Source organism: Salmo salar, chromosome ssa12, assembly GCF_905237065.1.
Source record: "Salmo salar chromosome ssa12, Ssal_v3.1, whole genome shotgun sequence".
Taxonomy (NCBI): domain Eukaryota; kingdom Metazoa; phylum Chordata; class Actinopteri; order Salmoniformes; family Salmonidae; genus Salmo; species Salmo salar.
The window spans coordinates 24,070,963-24,098,735 of record NC_059453.1 but is presented as its reverse complement, the minus strand read 5'-3'; the positions used below and the strand labels follow the sequence as shown (position 1 = coordinate 24,098,735).

General features: G+C 44.2%; 1 protein-coding gene across 1 annotated transcript in view; it reads right to left on the bottom strand.

Moving 5' to 3' along the window:
• The window catches only part of LOC106588930 (glutamate receptor ionotropic, NMDA 2B-like), a 126,812-nt gene that overhangs the window by 34,729 nt on the left and 64,310 nt on the right, over positions 1 to 27,773 (bottom strand). The window contains 5 exon segments of the mRNA XM_045691125.1: positions 1,082 to 1,290; positions 1,716 to 1,830; positions 19,636 to 19,828; positions 20,217 to 20,487; positions 23,993 to 24,136. Coding sequence (XP_045547081.1) covers positions 1,082 to 1,290; positions 1,716 to 1,830; positions 19,636 to 19,828; positions 20,217 to 20,487; positions 23,993 to 24,136 — 932 coding nt within the window.

Here is a 27,773-nt window from a genome sequence, read left to right as displayed (position 1 = left end):
AGAGGGAGGGAAGGGGGTTATCAGAAGACAAATAGATTGAGAGAGGATGAGAGGATGAAATGGAGAGATAGATGAAATGACCAAAACATATTAGAGGGAAAGAAGTACAACACGATAGAAGAGTATGGGCATGGAAAAGGGAGGGGGACAGAGAGATATGGACAGCGGAGAAAAATAAATACAAGACAGACAGTACATACAGTACAAAGCCTCCAGCATGTTATATATAAAGTAAACATAACAAAGGTTAATGTACCCTTAATTCATTCATTAAGTTATACCATTAATATAATTTCAGCCATCTGAATTATGTGAATAAAAACAATAAATTACAGAAGCTGATTAAGTTGAGCCACAGGTATAATGATGCTTATTAACCTAATGTAGCAGGTGTAAAATAAACACCTGAGCGGAGTCGAAGGAGACCGGAAGCATCAGGTTCAGGCTTTGCCTCTTTTCTGCTTTTCCCCTAAAACCGGATGCTTCCATTTTATAGATGCCATGAAGGTCCTAGACATTTTCTGCCCTAAAAGTAGAATTTCAGCTCTGTTTTTAATCCAGATATTGGTCTGTTTTTAATCCAGATATTGGTCTGTTTTTAATCCAGATATTGGTCTGTTTTTAATCCAGATATTGGTCTGTTTTTAATAGAGATATTGGTCTATGGTTCTCATAGGATTTTGAGCTACAGGTATGACACCCTAAACATTGACGTCTATATTCAATAGTACCACAGGAGACTGCTGAGGGGAGGACAGCTCATAATAATGGCTGGAATGGAGTGAATGGAACTGTATCAACCACATGGAAACCACGTGTTTGATATGTTTGAAACCATTCCATTGATTCTGTTCCAGCCATGACTATGAGCCTGTTCTCCCCAATTAAGGTGCCATCGGCCACCTGTGATAGTGATATAGGTCTATAGTTTTCACAGTATTTTGAGTTGTTTCATGAAGGAGGTAATGGTATAAACGGCTGTAGTTGAATTTGGCATCAGTACTCAAGATATGATCAATAGGAGAGAGGGAATAGGGTATAAGGTTGTGTATTTGGTTAAGGTGGATCATAGTTGTCTTACAGTATTTTAAGCTGTTTCCTGCATGGCACGGTGTTCCTCATGCAGGTGCCACTGAGGGGGTCCACGTCCTCCACGATGACAAAGGGAGCCTCCTCCAGCGTCACGATGGACAGGTGGTCGTCCTCCCGGGCCTCCCCATCGGAGAACAGCTCAAACCTGGGCCACACGTGGTACTTCATGGACAGGGAGCTGTTCTCCCACTTACCCACCTGGGGATGGGAGGAGGGAAGAGAGAGAGGAGGGAAGAGAGAGAGGAGGGAGGAGGGAAGAGGGAGAGGAGGGACGAGTGATTGGGTGGTGTGCATAATCATAAATAATCAGCAACAGATAAAACTTAGACAAATAAAGAGAGAGAAAGAGAGAGAGGAGGAAGAGAAAGAAGAAAGAGAAAGAGAGAGAAAGAGAGAGAGGGAGGAAGATAAATATAAATAAACAGAGTGAGAGAGAGAGAGAGAGAGAGAGAGAGAGAGAGAGAGAAAGAGAAAGAGAAAAGAGAATGACAAAGAAATAAAGAGAGAGAGAGGAAGAGAGGAAGAAAAAGAGAGTGAGAGAAATCAAAGAAAGAAACCAGAGTAAGGGAGAGAATGAGAGAGAGACATAGAAAGAGAAGGAGAGGAAGAAGAGAGATACTCACCTTGTCCCAGCGTCTCTGCTTGTCTAGCAGGGTGATGACCAGTTTGGGATGCATCTGGTATCCATCCTCACTGAACGACAGGTTACGTCCCTCGAACGTCACGTTCATCAGATACCTGCGGGGAAACAATGGTACTATAGTTATTACACCATTACAACACAGGTTTAAGAATGTCTTAACGCTGCAGTCCTTAATTTAAACAACAACAATGACTTGACTGATACCTGTGGGCAAAGCACCTCACAATGTTGTTACTGCTATAAGAGTAACTGGATGTAAGGTGTTACCCACTAAACACTCTAATATACTGTATGACACATGGTGGTTTCACACTACAGTAACATTAATACACTTGACTAAAATCAGAAGGTGCTCATACAGGGCGACTTACAATAACACGGGTGTTCCACAAAAAGATTGCCTTTTGCATCTCTTTGACATTTTAAGTAGAAATTGTGCGTCAACATTGAATTTTAAAAGGCTGTTATATTAAATGAAGTGCCCTTTTAATATAGACCACATGGAGAAATCAATAAATGAAAGATTGAGCATTTTGACACGTCCCTCCGCGCACCGTCTGTAACTTTTTAACACGCTATGTCATTATAAAGCCCTAGTTACTTTGTTGCTTTGACAAAGTCATTTCTTAACATTAGTATTTATTTCACGTGATTAGTGATTCATTTACGTCTGTCTCTTTACGTGTGTTGAAACTATTTCTTTGTGAAAACAATATTCTAAAGAAACATTAATCATCTAATAGTCAAATCATATAATGAAAGCAGGTGAGCTGGTTCTACCCTTTTTGGCAATTTTCTGGTGTTTTGTGTTGGAAAACTGAGCGGGTCGAGCATTAACCTGTCAACTCTGTTACCCATAGATAAACAGGCTAGAAATGTTTTAACCATTTCTATTATTTTGTTTTCCATTCCCCCTGTCACAAGGGGATTTATGGCTGATTTCAAATGAAATCGTCAACCCTGTTATGGTAAACCATGTTACAGTCGTTTTTTATTTGAACATGTGCTCTTTATGTTAAAAATATGTGAAATCAAAAGTTTTTTGGGACTAAGTTAAACTTCTCAAAAGGCAACGAATTGGTGGAATGACCCAACCGCATATTTTGGGTTCTAAATCAACTGCGAACCCTAATGTACACAGTGGAAATGATAACTTGGTTGCAAAAACACACACAAATGCAAAGAAGCCATGAAGGAACTGAATTTGAGAACCTGAGTTATTGTATGTTAATTTTCTTTTAGGGTAGCTTGGTCAGTTTTTTTACTTGTATTTAACTAGGCAAGTCAGTTAAGAACAAGTTAAGCCACCGTAGCACAGATGATCCACTTTGAGAGTCTGTAATGCACACTTCTGACGGAGAGAGAGAGAGAGAGAGAGAGAGAGAGAGAGAGAGAGAGAGTAGAAAGAGTAGAGAGAAAGAGGGAGAGAGAGAGTAGAGAGGGAGAGAGAGTAGAGAGAGTGAGCGAGAGAGAGAAGAGAGCGTAGAGTTGAGTAGAGCGAGTGAGAAAGAGGGAGAGAGAATGGAGAGAGAGAAAGAGAGAGGACAGAGAGAGTAGAGTAGAGTGGTGAAAGAGAGAGGAGAGAGAGAATAGAGAGAGAGATAAAGAGGGAGAGATAGAATAGAGAGAGAGAGAGAGCGCGAGAAGAGAGAGAAAGAGGAGGGTAGGGAGTAGTAAGAGAGGAGAGAGAGAATAGAAAGTCAGTAGAGAGAAAGGGGGAGAGAGAGAGTAGAGAGTAAAAGGGAGAGCGAGAGTAGAGAGAGAGAGAGAGTCATAATGTATAAAGTGCTTGTGTGAATAAGTATCAGCATGTACTGTGTGTGTCGACAAGTGCGTGCCACTGCCAGATAAACTCAAATCATTCTCCCCCACCCGTGACCTGCCACTCTCGCTTTCTCTCTCTCTCTCTCTCTCTCTCTCTCTCTCTCTCTCTGCTCGCTCTCCTTTCTGGTGTGTTGGTTGCTGCGGCTGCGGCCGCCGTCTCCATGGCAACGCTCTGCCTGCCTCCGAAACAATTCTAGTCCAGGAAATAAATAAATACTGGTCTATAAATGAGACAGAGAGAGAGGGAGGGCAGCAACATGTGGAGTTAAATGTGTGCTTAATGAGATTCCTGAGACAGTTAACTGGCAGTAACAGAGAGAGAGAGGGCACCAGATCATATCAACAATGAGGGGAAAGAACAATGGACAGGTGATGATGAAGATGACAAAGCGAGATCTGTCTGTCCTACTACACCTTGTCACTACGCAGTATGTATTTGACTAAATCTAACACACCTTCAAAGCTCTGTACGCATCCAGTACAGAGTGTCCCTGAAATGTCTGCCACGTAAAGTGTAGTACTGTACTACTGGAAAGCGCGTGTAACATGGGATTAGCAGTAGGTGCCTAACATTAGAATTTGAATTATGAAACCAAAAAATGCAACGCCAACCAAAGGAATACCCACTTGTTGCCACCCATGTTAACCAAGCTGACCATGTTCAAGTGCAGGTGTGCGTGGAGTGTGGCGCTGGACTGAACTGTACTGACTGTGACGTGTGTCAGTCACCATGGGTGACATGTATGATTGTTAACAAAAACCCCAACAGAGAAAGACTCCCCGTCATATGTAATGTGTTGCCATGGTGCCCAACAACCACAGCGATTTTCAAGCACTCTGCTGCGTTGCCATGAGAACAGTCATCTCTCCCGAGAGAGTGGGGGATGACAGAGAAAGAGAGATAAGAGAGAGAGACAGAAAAAGAGAACGAAAGAGTGAGATAGGGGGCATCTTTTCTTTTCTTTTTTACCCAGTCTACCACCCAAGCCGTTACAGATGCACAATTGAGAGCATCCTGTCGGGCTGTATCACCGCCTGGTACGGCAACTGCACCGCCCACAACCGCAAGGCTCTCCAGAGGGTGGTACGGTCTGCACAACGCATCAACGGGGGCAAACTACCTGCCCTCCAGGAACCCTGCAGCACCCGATGTCACAGGAAGGCCAAAAAGATCATCAAGGACAACAACTACCCGAGCCACTGCCTGTTCACCCCGCTACCGTCCAGAAGGCGAGGTCAGTACAGGTGCATCAAAACTGGGACCGAAAGACTGAAAAACAGCTTCTATCTCAAGGCCATCAGACTGTTAAACAGCCATAACTAACACAGAGAGGCTGCTATCTACATACAGACTTGAAATCATTGGCCACTTTAATAAATGGATCACTAGTCATTTTAATAATGCCACTTTAATAATGTTTACATATCTTGCATTACTCATCTCATATGTACATACTGTATTTTATACCATCTATTGCATCTTGCCTATGCTGCTCTGTCATTGCTCATCCATATATTTATATGTATATATTCTTATTTCATTCCTTTACTTAGATTTGTGTGTATTAGGTAGTTGTTGTGGAATTGTTAGATTACTTGTTTGATATTACTGCACTGTCGGAATTAGAAGCACGAGCATTTCGCTACACTCGCATTAACATCTGCTAACCATGTGTACGTGACCGATAAAATTGGATTTGATTTTGATTTGAACTCCTCTCTTTCTATCTCTCACTTCTTTCGACAGTCTCACTTTCAAGAAGCAGAGTAGATACACTTGAGTCTATATCAATGGTTCGTTCCATCCAGCCCTACATTAAACGGAGAGATAAATAGATTGATGCAAGCTGGGAATATAACTGTACCAGGCAGTGCCATTTGTCATTTTGTAGCCGTGCAGTATTGATGTAGCTTTTATGCGTCATGTGATGTGTCCCCATGTCTGAATTCCCCCAAGACTAAGACAAACAAGAACACAATCGACTGGAGCTAACAAAACCTGATGCTTTATCCTTGCCATACAGTACGCAGCCACTAGCATTATGCCTCTCGCTTACCAACCGTTCAACTAAAATATACAGAGAGAGAGAGAGAGAGAGAGAGAGAGAGTTTAGACTCTGGTCTAAAGTAGTGCACTATATAGAGAACAGAGTACCATTTGGGGCGCAGCCAAAGGATTGACAGACAGACATGTCATTCCTGGGTAGCCAAGTGGATTTGGAGGAAGAGTCTCTTGCCTACCAAACGGCATCCTATTCCCTACATACAGTAGTGCACTACATTTGACCAGGGCTCTATACAAATACCTTTTCAGATCAACTGACACTAATCAAAGTTATGATCAAATTGAACAACTCCTGTTGGTCAAATGTCAAATGAATAGGGTGCCATTTGGGACACTTTGTGAGAGGGGGCTTATCATATCCACCCTGGACAGCAACGGACTCTTCCTTTAGGTTGTATGGGGAGACACGAGTCTCTCATGTTTCACAAGTTGGTATCTTCCTATCCAGATGATAGTAATACACAGTAGAAAAATGTTTTGCAACAGAAGTAGTACCTCCCCATTTCACTCCATTTTCTTCCTATTGAACACAACCCATAATACCTGAAGCTATTTGTGAGCCTTCAAGAAACTGGCTAAGGTACTGAAAAACTCCACATGGCTATTTGTCAACATGTCAACTTGAATGATGAACAACAGCACACTGTCACAACTTCCGCCGAAGATGGTGCCTCTCCTTGTTCGGGCGGCGTTCAGCGGTCATCGACACCGGCTTTCTAGCTGCCACCAATCCATGTTTCTTTGTCGATTGGTTATGTCTTGATTGTTCACACCTGGTTCCCATTTAGTTATGATTACTTCCCTATTTAAACCCTCTGGTCATCATGATGTTTTGTGCGTTATTGTTTTACTGTTGGTCGTGTTTATCGTTGTTTGTTTCATCCTTGCGTGGATTTTGTTTGAGCTTTTCTAGAGTAAATACGTATGTTTTTTTTTAAATTTTGTGTCCTGCGATTGACTCTATTTTCTCATCTCCTATACACGAACTCTGACACACAATGTGTTGACATGCAGCGTTATCAAGATGCGTCCCCTACTCGTGTATTAGATATTGTGAACAATGATGTATTCTAAATGCATTGCCTCACACAAACAACATATTGTCAACATGCCAAGGTTATGTATTTGTGTGCATTGATCCGACAGACTGAGCATTTCAATAATTAAGGGACTGTATGGACTACTGATTGGTTGTTCCAATCGCTCGTGGTATATGAATGAGTCATTAATAAGAGACACTAATTCATGTTTATATATGAATAATACTTCGCGTCTATATAGTAAATATGGACTAATTGTTTGGAGAAGGAGAGAGAGGGTGGGAAGGGGGGAGAGAGAGAAACAGGGAGGTTATGAGAGAGACACAGAGAAAGAAAGATTAACCGAGAGGTTATGAGAGAGACATCGAGAAAGGGTAAAACAGAGAGAGAGATGAATGAATGTTTATGTATGAATAATACATCTATATAGTAAATATGGACTAATTATTTGGAGAAGGAGAGAGAGCAGGAAGGGGGAGAGGGAGAAGTTGTGAGAGAGACCGAGACAGAGCGAGGGAAACAGAGGTTATGTGTCACGTCCTGACCATAGAAAGCTGTTATTTTCTATGGTAGAGTAGGTCAGGGCGTGACAGGGGGGTTTTCTAGTTTAGTTTTTCTGTTATGTTCTAGTTTTGTATTTCTATGTTGGGTTTTGTTTGGGATGATCTCCAATTAGAGGCAGCTGGTCCTCGTTGTCGCTAATTGGAGATCATACTTAAGTAGGTGTTTTTTCCACCTGGGTTTGTGGGAGATTGTCTTTGAGTTAGTGTATGTTTCACCTCTGCGTCACGCTTTGTTGTTTTGTTATTCAGTTTATTTATATGTATTGCATAGTTTCACAGTTCAATAAAAATGTGGAACGATAATCACGCTGCACTTTGGTCCGCTCCTTCCTACGACAGCCGTGACATGAGAGAGGCAGAGACAGAGCGACAGAGAGAGAGAGGTTATGAGAGAGGCAGCAAGAGAGAGAAATATAGTGACAGAGAGAGAAAGTGAGAGAGCGAGAGACATATGTTTCCCTTGCCAATAAAGCCCTTTGAATTGAACTAAATTGAGAGAGACAGAGAGAAGAAACAAAGACAGAGTAGCAGTGTGTAGTAGAGTTGAAAGATAGGAGATAACTAGTCTGATAGGGAGAGTGTCAGGGAAGAGGAGGTGCTGGCGGCTGCCTTCCACGCACACAATGCTTTCTAGAGGGAGAGAGAGGAGTGGAATGGAGGGCCTTCCGATTCAACTTCAGCTAATTGAAAGAGCTTTTTGGCAGGAATGGACTGCATAAGAGCAGAGGAGCGAACAGTGCTGATAATGAGAAACAGAAAGGGAGAGGAAATGGGAGTGAATGAGAGAAAGAGAGATTGGAAAGTGGGAATGAGGTAGAGGAAATGGACAAAGAGAGAGACTAAAAAGTAGATAAAGGGTAACATAAAAGAGTGAAAATTAAAAAGGAAAGATAGAAACCACAAAAGCGAAACCACAAAAGCGAGAGACAGAAAGATAGTGATGGGTTCTCTCATCCAGTTCTATAGGGTTCTGTCAAAAGGAGAGGACATTTTAACTCAATAGCCCAAAAGCACAATGAAATAGTCCACTAAATACATCTCTACCCCAATAAACAGGACAATCATTTATTAGCCAAAAAAATTATGGCTGTATTCTCTCATTCTATACCTCCACTCAGCCCTGAGATGAAGAGATTGGTTGGTTAGGGTGGAAACACCACAGACGCCCCCAATGGCAGGGTCCCAGGTGTGTGTGTGTGTGTGTGTGTGTGTGTGTGTGTGTGTGTGTGTGTGTGTGTGTGTGTGTGTGTGTGTGTGTGTGTGTGTGTGTGTGTGTGTGTGTGTGTGTGTGTGTGTGTGTGTGTGTGTGTGTGTGTGTGTGTGTGAGCCATTTAGAGCTTCTATGATGCAGTCTTAGCCTGAATCAGCCTGCGGTAAAACCACTTTATCGGTGAAATAGGATGAGAATAACATGCCAGACGTACTACACGCATGAGAGACCTGCAGGAGTGTTAGACCACCGTGGGCACCACATACTTTACGGTAGAGTGTTGTGTAGTACAGAGATGTGTGTGTTGTGTTTCGTGTGTTTGTGTGTGTGTAGAGCACAGGAATAGAAACACAAATATCTAGATACTAAGCTTGTCACGCCTGCTCCCGCTCCCCATCCCTGGCGCTCGAGGGCACCAGGCTGCCCTTCTTTACACGCACCTGTCACCATCATTACGCGCAGCAGCGCTCATTGGACTCACCTGGACTCCTTCACGTTGTTGATTACCCCCTGTATATCTGTCTGTTCCTTGGTGGGGTTCCCTGTGTCTGCATTCATTGTTGTTATGTGTTCCTGTCCAGACGCTGTTCCTGTTCTGTTTCATGTCCGTCAGTTATTAAACCTTCACTCCCTGTACCTGCTTCTCATCTCCTGCGTCAATCCTAACAGAATGTGGACACCATTACAAGAAGCATCAGGGAGTTTTTTAGGGTTTGATTTTGTTGGTGACGTTGGACCCGGGGGCCGTCGCCGATGGAACCAGGGATGCCTAAGCTGGCTCGTTGGGCTCTCATGCCCTAGCTGGCTCGAGAGGTTTCCTTGTCCCGGTTGGCTCGGCAGGTTCCCATCCCACGTCATGCTTCAGCCGGCTCGTCGGGCTCCTATGCCTCAGCCGGCCCATGAGTTTTTTAGTTTTGTTGGTGATGTCGGGCTTGGATTCCACCGCTGATGGAACCGGGGGTGCCTAAGCTGGCTCTTCGGGCTGTCACGCCCAAGCTGGCTCAAGAGGTTTCCTTCCCCACGGTTGGCTCGGCAGGTTCCCATCCCATGTCATGCTTCAGCCGGCCCATAGGGCTTCTACGCCGCAGCGGGATCATCAGGTTGTCAGGCAGCTGCGCTCATTGGACTCACCTGGACTCCCTCACTTTTTTGATTGCCCCTGCATATACGTCTGCTTCTCTGTGTTGTTCCCTGTAGTAGCATTGTTTGTCGCGTTGTGTTTATGTCCAGATGGTGTTCTTGTTCCATTGCTTGTCTGTCTATATTAAACCTTCACTCCCTGTACCTGCTTCTCATCTCCTGCGTGGATCCTTACAAAGCTCACTTGAAAGGATGTAATATGTTATACTGAGTGACCGACGGAAAGGAAACGTACAGTTATGACTATAACTACTGTTCCCTGAAGGAGGGAACGAGGTATAACATACTATGGAGAGTCAACGACCAGTCATATTCACCTGAAGAACTGAAATCACACCCAACGGGCCAATCACACCCAGGGCTCGCATTAATTTCCTCAATTTAGTACTGCTCTTCAGTGAGCCCAAACCCCTTGACAGCGTGAGGGCAAAATACGTTATACCTAGTTCCCTCCTTCAGGGAACAGTAGTTATATTCATAACTGCACGTTTATTTTCAGTCGGTCACTTGGTATAACATACTATGGGGACATACAATCACGCCCCAAGCCGGCTAAGAGTGTACCAAACTAGGAGGCCCACGGTAGGCGAAGCACACACAGGTTCCACCGGCTCCAAAAAAGGGTTATAGAACCCACCTTTTTCTCTAATACTTACCCGAGAAGCCTGAACTCTCAGAGCCCCATATAAATCAAATCAAGATCAAATCAAATGTTATTAGTCACATGCGCCGAATACAACAGGTGTAGACCTTACAGTGAAATGCTTACTTATGAGCCCCTAAACTACATGGCATTACCCATATGGTTGATGAGGATCTCCATATTGCAAATGTACGGTCCCTTACAAGACGTCCGCGAGTGTTATTAAAATAGGCCGACGACCTCAGGTCGTGCCCCAGGGCTCGGTCTTCCGGGAAGTCATCCAATAAAGTCTCTTGGATATTTGGTTTACGTTTTATAACATTTTAAATTTTTTGTCATTTTTCCGCTGTACTGGAAAATACCACCAGATGGCGACTGGCTGCTTATTGCAAATTGACAAAATATCACCAAACGGACATGGGCGTTTCTCCTAAACAAAAAAGACTTCGAAGATGAAACTCGGTGAGCACAGGTTTGGCCAAATGGGCTGTAAGCCCAGAAACAAGATGTCGTTGAGGCCTCAACGCTTTTTAAGTTGAGGCCCATTTTCAAAACGGTAGGTCAAAACGGTAATACAGGTCAAAGGTCAAAACGGTAATACAAGGTCAAAACGGTAATACAGCGCTAATTTGACCACTTCACGTCAAAGTACAAAAACCTACACGTGTAAGGAAAAAAAGAACCAGCTATTTATCTATCGTAATTTCTGAGAAATAGTTCAATGTCCATTTGGTGATGGTTAAAGAAAAAAAAATCAAGCAAGTTATAGATCCAGTTGCGGCGTGTTCAGACGAATCCATTAAGGCGGGTTTTGGAGCTCTACGTGATTTCTGTGATATTCTGTACTCACACACACAGTCAATGGGGAGTGACACAGTGTGAGGCTTACAGACACACAGAGCCTGTGTTACTTTCAGCTTCCTGTGACAACCGGAAGTGCCTTATATTGGGGTCATAGGGGCTGTTTCGAAGGGTTAAAAAGGTCACGTCTTTCCAAAATTTCATGTGTGATGAGGCAACTCTCATGAACTGTAAATCAGTCATTTCTCCTATCAGATGTCCAAGAATAACTCTCTCTCTCTCTCTCTCTCTCACACACACACACACACACACACACACACACACACACACACACACACACACACACACACACACACACACACACACACACACACACACACACACACACACACACACACACACACACACACACACACACACACACACACACACACACACACACACACACACAGGCTGGAGTAACAGTACAGATACACAGAGCCTGCAATAGATACCGGTGTTCGCACCATCAAAGAACCGTCAGACCTAGAGCTCTGAAACTTTATATACATGTTCTAGAGCTTAAGTTGATAGTGCACAGTGAGATATGTGGCTGTAGAAGGTTCTCAGGCCGAGAAACAGCCTTGTCTATTTGCAATGACTTCAATTCATTTTGAACGTTGCAAAAATGACGACATTTAGAAAAGTCCCAGAATCACAAGACTAGGTGCATTGAAACCGTCTCGGCCTATAGAGGAGGACCCTAAAGTGTCTGTCCGATAGAGCTCTTTCAGGGACCCCGTTGCAACGCCCCCTTTCAGGGACCCCGTTGCATATTCAGCACTAATTAAGGTCGCTGCTCGGGCTGCGAATGACAGCTGGTGCTCTCATGCATGTTTCAATGTTATTTGCCTCGAAGCGGGCAGAGAAGTAGTTTAGCTCGTCCTGTAGGCTCGTGTCACTGGGCAGCTCTCGGCTGTGCTTCCCAATGTAGTCTGTAATGGTTTGCAGGCCCTGCCACATCCGGCGAGCGTCAGAGCTGGTGTAGTACGACTCGATCTTAGTCTGTATTGACGCTTTGCATGTTTGATGGTTCACCGGAGGGCATAGCGGGATTTCTTAAAAGCTCCCGTGTTAGAGTCCTGCTCCTTGAAAGCAGCAGCTCTGGCCTTTAGCTCAGTGCAGATGTTGCCTTTAATCCATGGCTTCTGGTTGGTGAATGTACGTACAGTCACTGTGGGGACAACGTCATCGATGCACTTATTGATGAAGCCAATGACAGATGTGGTGTACTCCTCAATGCCATTGGAGGAATCCCGGAACTTATTCCAGTCTGTGCTAGCAAAACAGTCCTGTAGCTTAGCATGTGCTTCATCTGACCACTTTTTTATTGATCTAGTCACTGGTGCTTCCTGCTTTAATTTTTGCTTGTAAGCAGGAATCAGGAGGATAGAATTATGGTCAGATTTGCCGAATGGAGGGTGAGGGAGAGCTTTGTATACATCTCTGTGTGTGGAGTATAGGTAGTCCAGAGTTATTTTCCCTCTGGTTGCACATTTAACATGTTGATAGAAATTAGGTAAAACTGATTTAAGTTTCCCTGCATTAAAGTCAGGGGCAGAAATCCCGGGGGGGACGGGGGGGACACGACCCCCCCATCCTGGGAAAAATATGATTTGTCCCCCCCAATATATCACTGAAACATAACTATGTAATTTAAATAATATTAATAATACGCAATGAAAGCAATTGTGCTGATTATAGACACTTAATAGCGCGTTTTTAAGTTTCAAAAGATTGCGACCCCCCCACCCTTTGCCTCACAATGGTTTGATCCACTGCCAGTTCCTTAGTTGGCAAGGTAACAGAGGGGTCGTATCCACTGTCTGAAAGGCACTCAATGAACGTAACTGACGTGAGGTTAATCCAGTCAATCGCGCACACACACTAGCTGAATATGCAGAGCTAGCGCGCAAATATTAACTATTAAGCTAGCTAGTACCTATTCCATATATGTGGCCTCGTCAAAGATGGAATCTTTGCTATCGTCAATTTGTTCCAAGATCAGTATGCAGATGATGTAAGTTAGTGCTTCAAAGTCCCTGTGATAAGGTTAGTGATAAACTGGAGTCCAAACTGAACAGAACTACACTCTCTTCTACCATTGTCTTAAATATATTTAATGGTCTCGTTGCAAAAGCTAAATTGTCGCAAGGGAACTTTTATTTATTTATTTTATTTCACCTTTATTTAACCCGGGTAGCAAAGATTATAGCAAACACCACTGAAACGGAATTGGTGCTCGCTAGCTTTGCAAATTCAGCTATTGTTGGAAGCCAGCCAATATGAAACAAACTATTAAAATTACAAAAGGTTGCAGCATATGTTGTGTAAATGGTGAACTCATACAGCTGTCAACTCTTGTCATTTTAATCCGTTTTACATTTGCTAGCTACCTTTTAGATCGAAGCCCAAATAGAATGATGAAAGATAAGATGATAGAAGCCCATCTCCTACTGTGTGTGTGTGTGTGTGTGTAGCCAGCCAGCCAGGTAGAAAAATTGCAGAAAAATAAAAGACGGACATCAGAGTATTTTTCAGTACACCAAAACGCAAAGAACCCTAGTAGCCTAATATCTCAAAGACTAGTTGATAAAATGTTCATAAGAAAGAAATGAAATTCTAATGGAAATGTTTCACAATGATGTCATTAGGCAGAGCAGGCAACAGATGGCACACAGAGAGCAGAGTTGGGGACAGATATGCAGGGACAGACTGGCAGAGACAGGGAGTCTCAGGTAAGTTTGCTGAGTCTTTGTTTGGCAACATTATGAAAGGTTCTCAATTTTTTTTACTTGTAAAATAGGAACATAATTGGAAAATGCCATGGATACCCCCACTCTCAACTTAAACTGGTGACTGAACTATGATTTGTTAAAGACAATGGTATTGCTGTTGTGATTAGTTGTGTAGTTTTGGGTACCGGTAGTTAGGAGTACGGCAAACACCTTATTTCTTTGGTTCCTCAATATACATTTACCATATTACAATGTAGGCTATGTGTTACAGCACTACTTTTGGTGTCCCCCTCAGGAATTGCTCTTGAGAAAATGTTACGTAATTGTCCCCTCCTGTCACGTCCTGGCCAGTATAAGGGTTAATTGTCATTTTAGTTTGGTCAGGACCTGGCAGAGGGTATTTGTTTTATGTGGTTCAGGGTGGTGTGTTAGTTAGGAGGGCGTTTGATTTATTATTTCCGGGTTTTGAGTTATGGTCTATGTTGATGTATTTCTATGTGTAGTCTGGTTGATCTGTTTCTATGTTGAGTTAATTGGGGTGGACTTCCAATTGAAGGCAGCTGTGTGGTGTTGCCTTTGATTGGAAGTCCTATATTAGTTGGGTGTGTTTGTCTGTGTATTTGTGGGAGATTGTTCCGTGTTCCGTGTTTAGTGTGTGTAAACCTAACAGGACTGTCAGTGTATCGTGCGTTCGTTTTTGTTATTTTGTATGTTCGTTTTGGAATTTATTAAAAGTTCAAAATGAACCATTTCAACTCTGCTGCATATTGGTCCTCATTTTCCGATGATGATTTCGCCATATCATCCTCCGACGAAGAAATCCCTGACACCTCCAAAGTTGATATCAGATTTTCGCCCCTGATTAAAGTCCACGGCTACTAGGAGCACCGCCTCTGGGTGAGCATTTTCTTGTTTGCTTACGGCGGAATACAGCTCATTCAATGCTATCTTGGTGCCAGCCTCTGACTGTGGTGGTATGTAAATAGCTACAAAGAATATAGGTAATGTGGTCTACAGCTTATCATGAGAAACTCTACCTCAGGCGAGCAATGGCTTGAGACTTCCTTAGATATCATGCACCAGCTGTTGTTTACAAAAATACTTAGACCGCCGCCCCTTGTCTTACCAGACGCTGCTGTTCTATTCTACCGGTACATCATATAACCAGCCAGGTGTATGTTGATATTGTTGTCGTTCAGCCACGACTCCGTGAAGCATATAGGGAACCAGAACCTGCTGCAACTTGACGATGCGCACTGCCATGCTGCCACTGCAATCCATAAACCTCACAGTTCTAAGAACAATACTTACCTTGTAAGCCTGGAATATCAGAACTCGTACAAGCAACCACATTTTCAAAACAGCAGAACCCCTGTTGTGACTTGGTAAAGCGCAAATGCACACTACATAGCAGGTCCACAGACTCCAGTGGTTCAAACAGAGGCTCACACAGAGTGTCCAGGACCAAAGCCAGGTCCTAGATTGGTGCCATAGGCTCAGACACTGGTCTGAGCCGACACACGTCTTTCAGGTACCGCACCCCAGAGGATAAGACCACTGGGTAGAGCTGTCAATCCCTACATGACACTCCGAGATAGCTGCCATATATGCCTCCAATGTGAAAAAGGCCCTGCTCAAAAAGTTATTGCAAGAACATCAAAATGTCCACCAAAGAGCTTTGAAAAGGAGAAACTCCTTAAACCAGACACCAACACTCAAATGCACCCCACTTATATGTATACAACCCTCTCGTAGAGTGTGTGACTCGCCAACTGTACAGTCGTAATCACTTTCAAGGGTAAACCCCTAGCCGTCAAATTCAACCTTTCAGGGGCCAAACCCACTGATCCCATATATGTGGTCGTGGGTGCCAAACTCTCCCATGCGCCTGGGTCAATAGATCCCGAAGACACGGAACCCTCCACGGTTCCCAGCCCAACAGGCGGATGATCACCGGGAACCAGGGTTGTCTGGGCCAACGGGGAGACACAACAATCAACAACAGACCCTCCTGAAAGACCCTCCCCACGGTGGCTTGAATCAGATGCATCGGAGGAAATGCATAGCGCAGGGTACGAGGCCACTGATACGCCAAAGCATCCGTTCCCAACGGGGGGCCAAGATCCCTCATTGAGAAGAACAGACAACAATGTGCATTTTCTTGCGATGTTTAAGATCTACATTGGCCATGCTGATCCGGTCCCATATCTGGGGAACCACCGAGGGGTGCAGTCTCCACTTTGTAGAGATAGGACCCCCCCTGGAAAGTAGATCCACACACACGTTGAGAATTCTGGGAAGATATGTTGCCCCGAGCAACAGGAAACGGGCCAGGTTTATGTTTGAGCCAATCAGTTATGCTGTGACAAGGTAGGGGTGGTACACAGAAGATAGCCCTATACAGTAAAAGACCAAGTCCATATTATGGCAAGAACAGCTCAAATAAGCAAAGAGAAACGACAGTCCATCATTGCTTTAAGACATGATTGTCAGTCAATGTGGAAAACTTCAAGAACTTTGAAAGTTTCTTCAAGTGCAGTCGCAAAAACCATCAAGCGCTAGGATGAAACTGGCTCTCATGAAGACTGCCACAGGAAAGGAAGACGCAGAGTTACCTCTGCTGCAGAGGATACGTTCATTACAGTTACCAGTCTCAGAAATTGCAGCCCAAATAAATGCTTCACAGAGTTTAAGTAACAGACATATCTCAACATCAACTGTTCAGATAAGTCGGTGTGAATCAGGCCTTTATGATCGAATTTCTGCAAATAAACCACTACTAAAGGACACCAACAATAAGAAGAGACTTGCTTGGGCCAAAAACACGAGCAATGGACATTAGACCTGTGGAAATCTGTCCTTAGGACTGATGAGTCCAAATTTGAGATTTTTGGTTCCAACGGCTGTGTCTTTGTGAGACGCAGAGTAGGTGAACGGATGATCTCCGCATGTGTGGTTCCCACCGTGAAGCATGGAGGAGGTGTGATGGTGGTGCTTTGCTGGTGACACTGTCTGTGATTTATTTAGAATTCAAGGCACTCTTAACCAGCATGGCTACCACAGCGATATGCCATCCCATTTGGTTTGCACTTAGTGGGACTATCATTTGTTTTCAACAGGACAATGACCCAAAATACACCTCAAGGCTGTGTAAGGGCTATTTGACCAAGAAGAAGAGTGATGGAGTGCTGCATCAGATGACCTGGCCTCCACAATCACCCGACCTCAACCCAATTGAGATGGTTTGGGATGAGTTGGAGCACAGAGTGAAGGAAAAGCAGCCAACAAGTGCTCAGCATACGTGGGAACTCCTTCAAGACTGTTGTAAAAGCATTCCAGATGAAGCTGGTTGAGAGATGCCAAGAGTGTGCAAAGTTGTCATCAAGGCAAAGGGTGGCAACTTTGAACAATCTAAAAAATTTAATATATTTTGATTTCTTTAACAATTTTTTGGTTACTACATGATTCGATATGTGTTATTTCATAGTTTTGATGTTTTCGCAGTTATTCTACAATGTAGAAAATAGTAAAAATAAAGAAGAACCCTTGAATGAGTAAGTGCATCCAAACTTTTGACTGGTACTGTATGTATAAGAGAAAATTACACACTTCCTCCCCCACCCACGCACGCACACACTTACACACATACACACTTCTTCTCATCCCACACCTCTCCCCTCTCTCTGCCTCCCTAGCCATACACACCAATAAGCCCCATAGCGGCTCATCATCCCAAACCACTTCCAGCACATTTTCTCATTACACCAGACCTCATGTTCTGTCCTCTCCTCAGTGGCAGGGAGGGAGAAACACGAGAGAACCCTCCAGTCAGAGGCTATATCCCCATGAGGTCAACCTGCTCCCCAAAACAAGCAGAGAATGTGATACACAGGCACGCACGCGCTCACATGCACACACAGACACACCACCACACTTCCTCCCCAAACAGAGAGTGTGAGTCACTGAGCCCCCCCCCCTGATGTAGACCATCACTGTCTGACAGCATGGCATGCAAATCTAGCATTACACTATCTATCCTCCGGTGGCATGGATCCACCACGTTCACGAGTCACGCACATAGGGCCTACAGGGCATAATGTCTGTTACTGGGGGGTTGGGGGAGTCGAGGGGGTGGTGGGGGGTAGGCATCCAGGAGTTAGGGGAGGAGGTGAGGGGTGAAAGGGGGAGGAAGGGGAATCCAGGAGGGGGGTGGGAGGAGGGTAGGGGCATCCAAGCCATTAGGGTCACCATCACCTCTCATTCTGTACCTCCGCTCAGCCCTGTGTGTTTTGACAAGGGTCCCAGGTGTACTCCAGGAGGATGATTGAATGCCAGGCCCTAACTACCAACTCTGGGTCTCAGTGACAGAGAAGGAACTCCGTTGGGGATTGAAATATTCATGGGTTTGTGTTTGTGTTATTTTATTCCTGTTGTTTGGAAGTTGCGATGAGGGACGTATACGCATAACTGCATCTGATAATAAAACAAATAAACATCCCAAAAATGTTATACTCTCACCCAGGTTGCATATCTCACACACGCACACTCGCACGTGCACACGCACACACGCACACACACACACACGCACGCACGCACACACACACACACACACACACACACACACTCCAATCCAAACCAACCACAAAAAATACAATTCTGTTTATTTTTTAGAAAAGGAAAGTGGAGGATTGAGAGAGGAACGGCTTTTGTACGAGTATATATTGAGATAACAGCATCATCAGTCAGTACCCCAACCCTTATTAGACTGTAAATGTAACTCTGGAGATAACAGCATCATCAGTCAGTACCCCAACCCTTATTAGATTGTAAATGTAACTCAATCAGTACCCCAACCCTTAGTAGACTGTAAATGTAACTCTGGAGATAACAGCATCATCAGTCAGTACCCCCAACCCTTATTAGATTGTAAATGTAACTCAATCAGTACCCCAACCCTTATTAGACTGTAAATGTAACTCTGGAGATAATAGCATCATCAGTCAGTACCCCAACCCTTATTAGACTGTAAATGTAACTCTGGAGCTAACAGCATCATCAGTCAGTACCCCAACAACAGTGCTAGAGGAAGGGAGTCTAACACACACTCACACAAAACACACACACACAAAACACAAACACACACACACACAAAACACACACACACACACACACACACACACCTCATAACCTCCTACTGTTCTTTGGACCTCTTTTAATTTAATCCGTTTGTCCCCAAGCATTCAATTAGTCACAGAATCTATGAACAATGCAGGCACTAAAAGCAAAGCCCTATGAAGTTAAATGGAGATTAATTATTCATGTACTGAGTGTACTGTAATGTTCTGTACTGTAATGCGTCAGATAACAAAACAAGTAAATGAAGAAAGAAAAATATGTTTTCTTTCATGATTATTGTGGTTCATGGTAAGATAAGACTGTTGTAAAAGGCTGTACATATCCACCTCTCTTCAGGGTCTGCTGGGATGACTAAAAAGAGGACAATGTTCCTCAAAAGTCTGTGCGTGTGTATGTGTGTGAGTTTGTGTATGTGTGTGAGTTTGTGTATGTGCATGGGTATTGTATGTGTGTCTAGGTGTTTGTGTACTATAAGGAAAAGGCTATACGGACACTCCTAACCTGCAAACCGATATTTCCTTTCAGAATTGGCTAAAATTTGGTTAGAGTTAGGGTCAGGGTTAAGGGTTTGGTTAAGGTAATGTAAGTGTCAGTTTTAGATGATGGTTAGTCATTTTGCAGGTCAGCAGCGCCCTTATAGTCTCTACCCTACTATACTCTATGTTTCTACGCCTCTGTACCCCCATATCTAGGGCACTCACTTGAGCACTTCATTAGAGTTGCCTTGTTTGGAGCCCTTCTTGTTAGGGGTCTCGTTGCAGCCTGACTTGAGCAGTGTGTGTTGCCCCCGGTCCAGCATCATGGTGGAGGTCGCCATGGCGATGACAGCCACTGCATCCCGCACCCGAGCCTCCAAACTGTAGTCCCATTCATCATACGACACCGAAATTAGCCCTGAGAGAAAGAGAGAGAGAGAGAGAGAGAGAGAGAGAGGGAAAAATAGAAAGGGAAAAAGAGAAGAAAATGGGGGGTAGGGGAAGATGTGGAAGGAAGAGGGGTGAAAAGGTGGGAGGTGGAGACAGAGGTTAAAAGAGCCATCTCAAATAACAGAGGTGCCACATGAATTAGAAACTTGTTTGAAATCCCAAAATCCAACTCCCTTTACAGCTGAGCTCACCCAGAGTAGGATGAAGTTTCCCAGAGACGCTGATCTAAGATCAGTTTTGTATTTTCCGTTTAATAAGGTTTAAAAGCTGGGGAGAATAAACTGCTCCTGGATCAGTATGCACCTTAACTTTTTACCCTTCTCCTGACCCCCATTCTAACCCCATCCAGTAACTACCTGTGGGAAACACGGCGGGGACATTATCGGCGTCGCCGGCCACTAGCGACGGTACGATCCAGGTGTACCCGTATCCCGTCAGTCCCACAGAGTTTGCCACCTCAAAGATGGTGTAGGCCTCCTCCTTGGTGCAGTAAAGCAGGTAGACAGGGCTCTGCAGCTTCTTCATCTGGTTCTGGATCTTAGCGTCTCCGTCATCCACAGACATGTCCAACAGGAGGACTTCTTCTAGCTCCCAGCCCACAAAACTGTTCTCTATGGTGCTCCGGATCTATGGTGGGGGAGAGGGAAAGGGGGGTGGGGGGAGAGGAGAGAGGAAGGAGAAGGAAGAAGAGAGAGGGGAGGAGGAGGTAGAAGAGTGAGGGAGGATGAGGAAAAGAAGAGGAGAGAGGGAGGGAGGAGGAGAAGGAAGACGAGGAAAGAAAAGTATTGACGTTCTGTTCCAATATCCACACAAGTAACACCACTTGAAAAGTAAACAGTTTACTGTCTGTCTGGCAGTCTTTCTGGCTCCTCTCTTGGGTTTAGCTGTGCAGGTGTAAGACTAGTAGTTGTACTTGAGCTTTAGGTAATGGCTGTTTTCTAAAGAATGCTTTCAAGACAAAGGGAAAGGACAACAGGTTTGGTGTGGGGCATCTCTCATAGGGGTTTCATAGGAACAACAGGTTTGGTATGGGGCATTTCTCATAGGGTTTCATAGGAACAACAGGTTTACTCCAGTGCTAGCCTCTCTACACTGGCTTCCTGTTAAAGCAAGGGCTGATTTCAAGGTTTTACTGCTAACCTACAAAGCATTACATGGGCTTGCTCCAACCTAACTTTCCAATTTGGTCCTGCCGTACATACCTACACGTACGCTACGGTCACAAGACGCAGGCCTCCTTATTGTCCCTAGAATTTCTAAGCAAACAGCTGGAGGCAGGGCTTTCTCCTATAGAGCTCCATTTTTATGGAATGGTCTGCCTACCCGTGTGAGAGACGCAGACTCGATCTCAACCTTTAAGTCTTTATTGAAGACTCATCTCTTCAGTAGGTCCTATGATTGAGTGTAGTCTGGCCCAGGAGTGTGAAGGTGAACGGAAAGGCACTGGAGCAACGAACTGCCCTTGCTGTCTCTGCCTGACCGGTTCCCCTCTCTCCACTGGGATTCTCTGCATCGAACACTATTACAGGGGCTGAGTCACTGGCTTACTGGTGCTCTTCCATGCCATCCCTGGGAGGAGTGCGTCACTTGAGTGGGTTGAGTCACTGACGTGATCTTCCTGTCCGGGTTGGCGCTCCACCTTGGGGTGTGCCGTGGCGGAGATCTTTGTTGGCTATACTCGGCCTTGTCTCAGGATGGTAAGTTGGTGGTTGAAGAGATCCCTCTAGTGGTGTGGGGGCTGTGCTTTGGCAAAGTGGGTGGGGTTATATCCTGCCTGTTTGGCCCTGTCCGGGGGTATCGTCGGACGGGGCCACAGTGTCTCCCGACCCCTCCTGTCTCAGTCTCCAGTATTTATGCTGCAGTAGTTTATGTGTCGGGGGGCTAGGGTCAGTCTGTTATATCTGGAGTATTTCTCCTGTCTTATCCGGTGTCCTGTGTGAATTGAAGTATGCTCTCTCTAATTCTCTCTTTCTTTCTCTCTTTTTCTCTCTTTCTTTCTTTCTCTCTTTCTTTCTTTCTTTCTTTCTCTCTCTCGGAGGACATGAGCCCTAGGACCATGTCTCAGGACTACCTGGCCTGATGACTCCTTGCTGTCCTCAGTCCACCTGGCCGTGCTGTTGCTCCAGTTTCATCTGTTCTGCCTGCAGCTATAGAACCCTGACCTGTTCACCGGATGTGCTACCTGTCCCAGACCTGCTGTTTTCAACTCTCTAGAGACAGCAGGAGCAGTAGAGATACTCTGAATGATCGGCTATGAAAAGCCAACTGACATTTACTCCTGAGGTGCTGACCTCTTGCACCCTCGACAACCACTATGATTATTATTATTTGACCCTGCTGGTCATCGATGAACATTTGAACATTTTGGCCATGTTCTGTTATAATCTCCACCCGGCACAGCCAGAAGAGGACTGGCCACCCCTCATAGCCTGGTTCCTCTCTAGGTTTCTTCCTAGGTTCTGGCCTTTCTAGGGAGTTTTTCCTAGCCATTGTGCTTCTACACCTGCATTGCTTGCTGTTTGGGGTTTTAGGCTGGGTTTCTGAACAGCACTTTGTGACATCAGCTGATGTAAGATTGGCTTTATAAATACATTTGGTTGATTGATTGATTGGTGTGCGGTATCTCTCATATGGGTTCCATGGGAACAACAGGTTTGGTGTGGGGCATCTCTCATAGGGGTTTCATAACAACAACAGGTTTGGTATGGGGCATCTCTCATAGGGGTTTCACAGGAACAATGATGAATAAGATATAGAAACAGGAGAAAATGGATGCCATTTTTAAAATACTTTGCTTGGAGTGCCAGATGTGCAAGGTTTGAACATGCTACTTTTCTTTTAGTTCATTGCAACAGGCGAGTTCAATCAAGCACAGCCAAAGTACACTACATGACCAAAAGTATGTGGACATCCGCTCGTCGAACATCTCATTCCAAAATCATGGGCATTAATATGGAGTTGGTCCCCCCTTTGCTGCTATAACAGCCTCCACTCTTCTGGGAAGGCTTTCCACTAGATATTGGAACATTGCTGCGGGCACTTGCTTCCATTCTGCCACAAGAGCATTAATGAGGTCGGGCACTGATGTTGGGCGATTAAGCCTTGCTCACAGTCGGTGTTCCAATTCATTCCAAAGGTTTTTGGTGGGGTTGAGGTCAGGGCTCTGTGCAGGCCAGTGAAGTTCTTCCACACTGATCTCAAAAAGCCATTTCTGTATGGATCTCGCTTTGTGCACAGGGCATTGTCGTGCTGAAACTGGAAAGCGCCGTCCCCAAACTGTTGCCACAAATTTGGAAGCACAGAATCGTCTAGACTGTCATTGCATGCTGTAGCGTTAAGATTTCTCTTCACTGGAACTAAGGAGCCCGAAACATGAAAAACAGCCCCAGAACATTATTCCTCCTCCAACAAACTTTACAGTTGGCATTACGCATTTGGGCAGGTAGCGTTCTCCTGGCATCTGCCAAATCCAGATTAATCCGTCGGACTGCCAGATGGTGAAGCGTGATTCATCACTGCAGAGAACACATTTCCAATGCTCCAGAGTCCAATTGCGGCGAGCTTTACACCACTCCAGCCGATGCTTGGCGTTGCACATGGTGATCTTAGGCTTGTGTGCGGCTGCTCGGCCATGGAAACTAATTTCATGAAGCTCCCGACAAACACTTCTTGTGCTGACTTTGCTTCCAGAGGCAGTTTGGAACTCAGTAGTGAGTGTTGCGGAGGACAGATGATTTTTACGCGCTACTCGCTTCAGCTCTCGCCGGTCCCATTCTGTGAGCTTGTGTGGCCTACCACTTCGCAGCTGAGCCGTTGTCGCTCCTAGACATTTCCACATCACAATAACAGCACTAGCAGGGCAGAAATTTGATGAACTGACTTGTTGGAAAGGTGGCATCCTATGACGGTGCCATGTTAAAAGTCACTGAGCTCTTCAGTAAAGCCATTCTACTGCCAATGTTTGTCTATGGAGATTGGAAGGCTGTGTGATCGATTTTATACACCTGTCAGCAATGGGTGTGGCTGAAATAGCCGAATCCACTATTTGAAGGGGTGTCCACATACTTTTGTATAAATAGTGTATTTGAACTGATTTCCAATAGTATTTGACCCCAGGTCTGGTCTGCCTCACTTTGTTGACAAAGTCCTGGTATCCGGGGTAGTAGGTGGTGACGATGGAGAAGATGTACCAGTCGTATTCCTCCATGATCTTCAGCATGATGGAGGCCTGCTGCTCTATGGACGGGCCAAACTGGAAGAACATGGAGTGGTCGTCCTGCAAAGACGGGGAAGACAGAGAAGAGAGAGAAGACAGAGAAGGAAGAGAGAGAAGAGAGAAAAGAGAGAGGGAAGACAGAAGAACGGGACGTCAGGTCAATGGTCAAATGGAAATAATATGTAAAGGAGGATAGTACACATACAGTACATGAGCAGCCACACACACAAACAACATCTGGAGACTCAAGGGAGGTCCACGGGGCTAGGGCGATGTTGTTCAGTGTCGTGGAAAATTGCAAGATTATGTTATAATGCTTGTATTGTATTATAATGGTTGTTTTATTCGACAGAATAGAGTATTCTGTTAACTATTGTGTGTGTGTTCTACTGAGGATGGGCCTCTATGAGATAGCACTGACAGAGGAGATTTACGATGTCTTCTGATAATAACGCCTAAAGAGCATTCCAGAGAACATGAGCTAATGGTTCTGTTCTATACCGTACCAGGGAGAGACGGTTCTAGTTTGGAGTAGGAGGACCAGACGCTGGTCTATACAATGAAAACTGTTGACACAGCAGTTGCTGTCTGCTATGTTTTATAGATATCTTTCATACAAATCTTAACCTTGTGACCATTCTATGTATCTGTTGTTCGTCATGTAAGTTGAGATGGGTGTATCTTGGCTATAAAAGATCTTTGTACTTTTGTGTTGTCACTTTCAATGGCGCATCATTGAAAGTCAAGTGCTATTGCAAAGCTCTTATTATTAAAGATGTAGTTTAAGTATAACTCTGGTGTGTAAAGTTTGTAACTCTCCTCATTTGGTAATGCATAAATTAGCCACCACATCAGTCACCCATGAGGACATGATGGTTGAGATGCATTATTTATGGAACTAAGGGACTGGATGGGACATCAGAGGAACTGTATGAAGACTCACGCCCAGCATCAGCTGAACGTCAGGGGTCTATTTGTGTTCATGAGTTTGTCAGTGGGGGAGTGTGTGTACGATTATTAGTGAGTGAGTGTGAGCGATATTGTGAGTGTGCGTGTGTGTATGTCCTCACAAGGATAGTAAAACAAAGAAAATTCTGACAAGTGGGGACATCTCACCGGTCACCACAAAGAAAAAGGCTATTTTAGGTTTAGGGGTTAGGTTTACGGTTAGGGTTACAATTAGGATTAGGGTTAGAATTAGGTTTAGTGGTTAGGGTTTAAGGTTAGGTTTAGGGGTTTGGGGTTAGGGAAAATAGGATTTTGAATGGGAATCAATTGTTTGGTCCCCACAAGGATAGTAAAACAAACATGCCTGTGTGTGTGTGTGTGTGTGTGTGTGTGTGTGTGTGTGTGTGTGTGTGTGTGTGTGTGTGTGTGTGTGTGTGTGTGTGTGTGCGTGTGTGTGTGTGTGTGCGTGCGTGCGTGCGTGCGTGAATCTGCTCATATGTACAGTGGGGTTTGAAATGATTGACACAAAGATAAGAAAATATTACTGTATAAAATAAACAATTGAAATACTGAGCTATACTGTATGCTAAACAAATGGAAAATTATATTATTTTATACTAATACAATTGCTCAGAGAAATAGATGCCGTTTTTTCTCTCAAAAGGCAGGGGTCAATATCACTGACACCACTGTTTTCAATACCTCACCTTACAAAGATAATGGCACTAAGCCTTTTTCCAAAATGTTTTATGAGTTGGAGAACACATTGGAAGGGATCTTAGACCATTCCTCTTCCAGGAAGACAATAACCCCAAGCATACATAAAAATCCACAAATAAAATGGTTACCTGGCCACATAATCAACTTTTTGCAATAGTTATGTCAGTTTCCAGACATGAAGCCAATTGAAAACATGTGGTTTGATTTGAAGAGGACAATCCCATAAACACAGACGAAGGATATCAAGGATCTGGAAGGATTCTGTATGGATCCCTCCCAATGTGTTCTCCAACTCATAATACATTTTAGAAAAAGGCTCAGTTACGTTATCCTCGCAAGGTGAGCTATTTGAAGGTGTTGAAAACAGGGTTGTCAATCATTTTTAACCCTACCTTTTTGAGACAAAAAAATTATTCCTTGTTGAACAAAGTCTCTTTCTCTGAGCAACTGTATAAGTATAAAATAATGTTTTTTTTAGCATACAATATAGCTCAGTATTTTAATTATTTATTTTATATAGTAATTTTTTCTAATCTTAATCAAGGGTGTAATGTTGGACCCCACCGTATGTGTAGACAGTGAGTGAGTGAGTGATACCGTTAGTTTGTGAATGAATATGTGTGACGTCCATACTATATCTGCATGTTCCAGTGTGCAAGCAAGCATGGCCTGCCTATGTGACAGCTCTGTATGTGACTCTGTGTGTATGGGCGTATCCATAGGTCGTGGCTCCATGTTACTCATGCAGCAGGCTGTGCTGAGCTCTCCCTGGCTCAGGTCTACTCGCTCCACTCCACATCAAAGCCCACTTCCCCCCTGTTACATCTCCCATCTCCCCCACAGGGACAGATATTGCTTGATCCGTTACCTAGCTTCTGCTTTGATGAGGTAATCACATTCCATGTCAATGGGGGACGGAAGTGTGGAAGTAGAATAGGGGAGGTTGGGGGATTCATCCTGAAACGTTGACTGTCAGTATACACTTCACTTGAAATAACCGTGTTAAAATAATATGCTTGCACACAAACGCATCACAGGCGCACCCTTAAACTCTAACCTTTCTATTGAAATCCATTGCTATTTTGACTACGTTCCATATATTCTGAGGGTCATATGAATTTTAAAGGTGAGTGTTGTTGTATGTATGCTGTGTTTGTCCCTTCCCATCATTTCCTGTCAATCAACCGCAAATCCACGGCAGCCATTGACTCCTCTTGATCCTCCACGTTTCTCAATCTATCCTGAGCCCTATCTCTCCTCTTCACACCTTTATACACTTCTCTCTCTATTTTCTCTCTGTCCTACATTATTAATCACTGTGCGGATACAGATATAATTTAATTTGAAGACTTTTTCCCACTCTTTTCCTCTATCACTCGATTCTCTCTTTTCATTCTTTTTCTCTCTTTTCTCTCTCTCTTTCTCAAATGTCATTCACTTGGATCAGCAGACACCTATTCCATTATTCATAAAATAACAGCTAATCAGTCTAATGTTCTCTTTAATATCCTCATCAATTCACTGGTTTTTTTTCTCCTAATGGAATTACTGTCTGTCAGTGTTTTTTTTACTCTTCGTGTTTATCTTCTTCACACCAAGTCCTAAAGCTCAATTAGCTCATGTCTGCGAGGTGCCAACCAGTGTCCTGCAGGGCCAGCAAAGCCAAACTGTCTCGTTCCTGATCAGCGACCAAGTTGCATGTCCTGTCCACTCACATCAGTGTTCACTAGCCCAACTAACTGTGATGTGATGCCCAACACTTGTATGGGCCCTGGTTATAAGTGGTGCACAAAATAGGATAGAGGGTGCTATTTTGGATGGAACCTATGAGTGATGTGAGAGATGCTCAATGGATAAATGAATAAAAGAGAGCAGAGAAAGGACATTTTTCTTCTAGATGGAAAAATACCTATTACTGTAACTCTCTGAAGAGTATTGTTTGAATTTTGACATGCTTTTGTCTGCATTGTGCTATGTGAGTTTGATTGTTTAGCGCAAAATCACGCGAGTCGACACTTACATATTATGT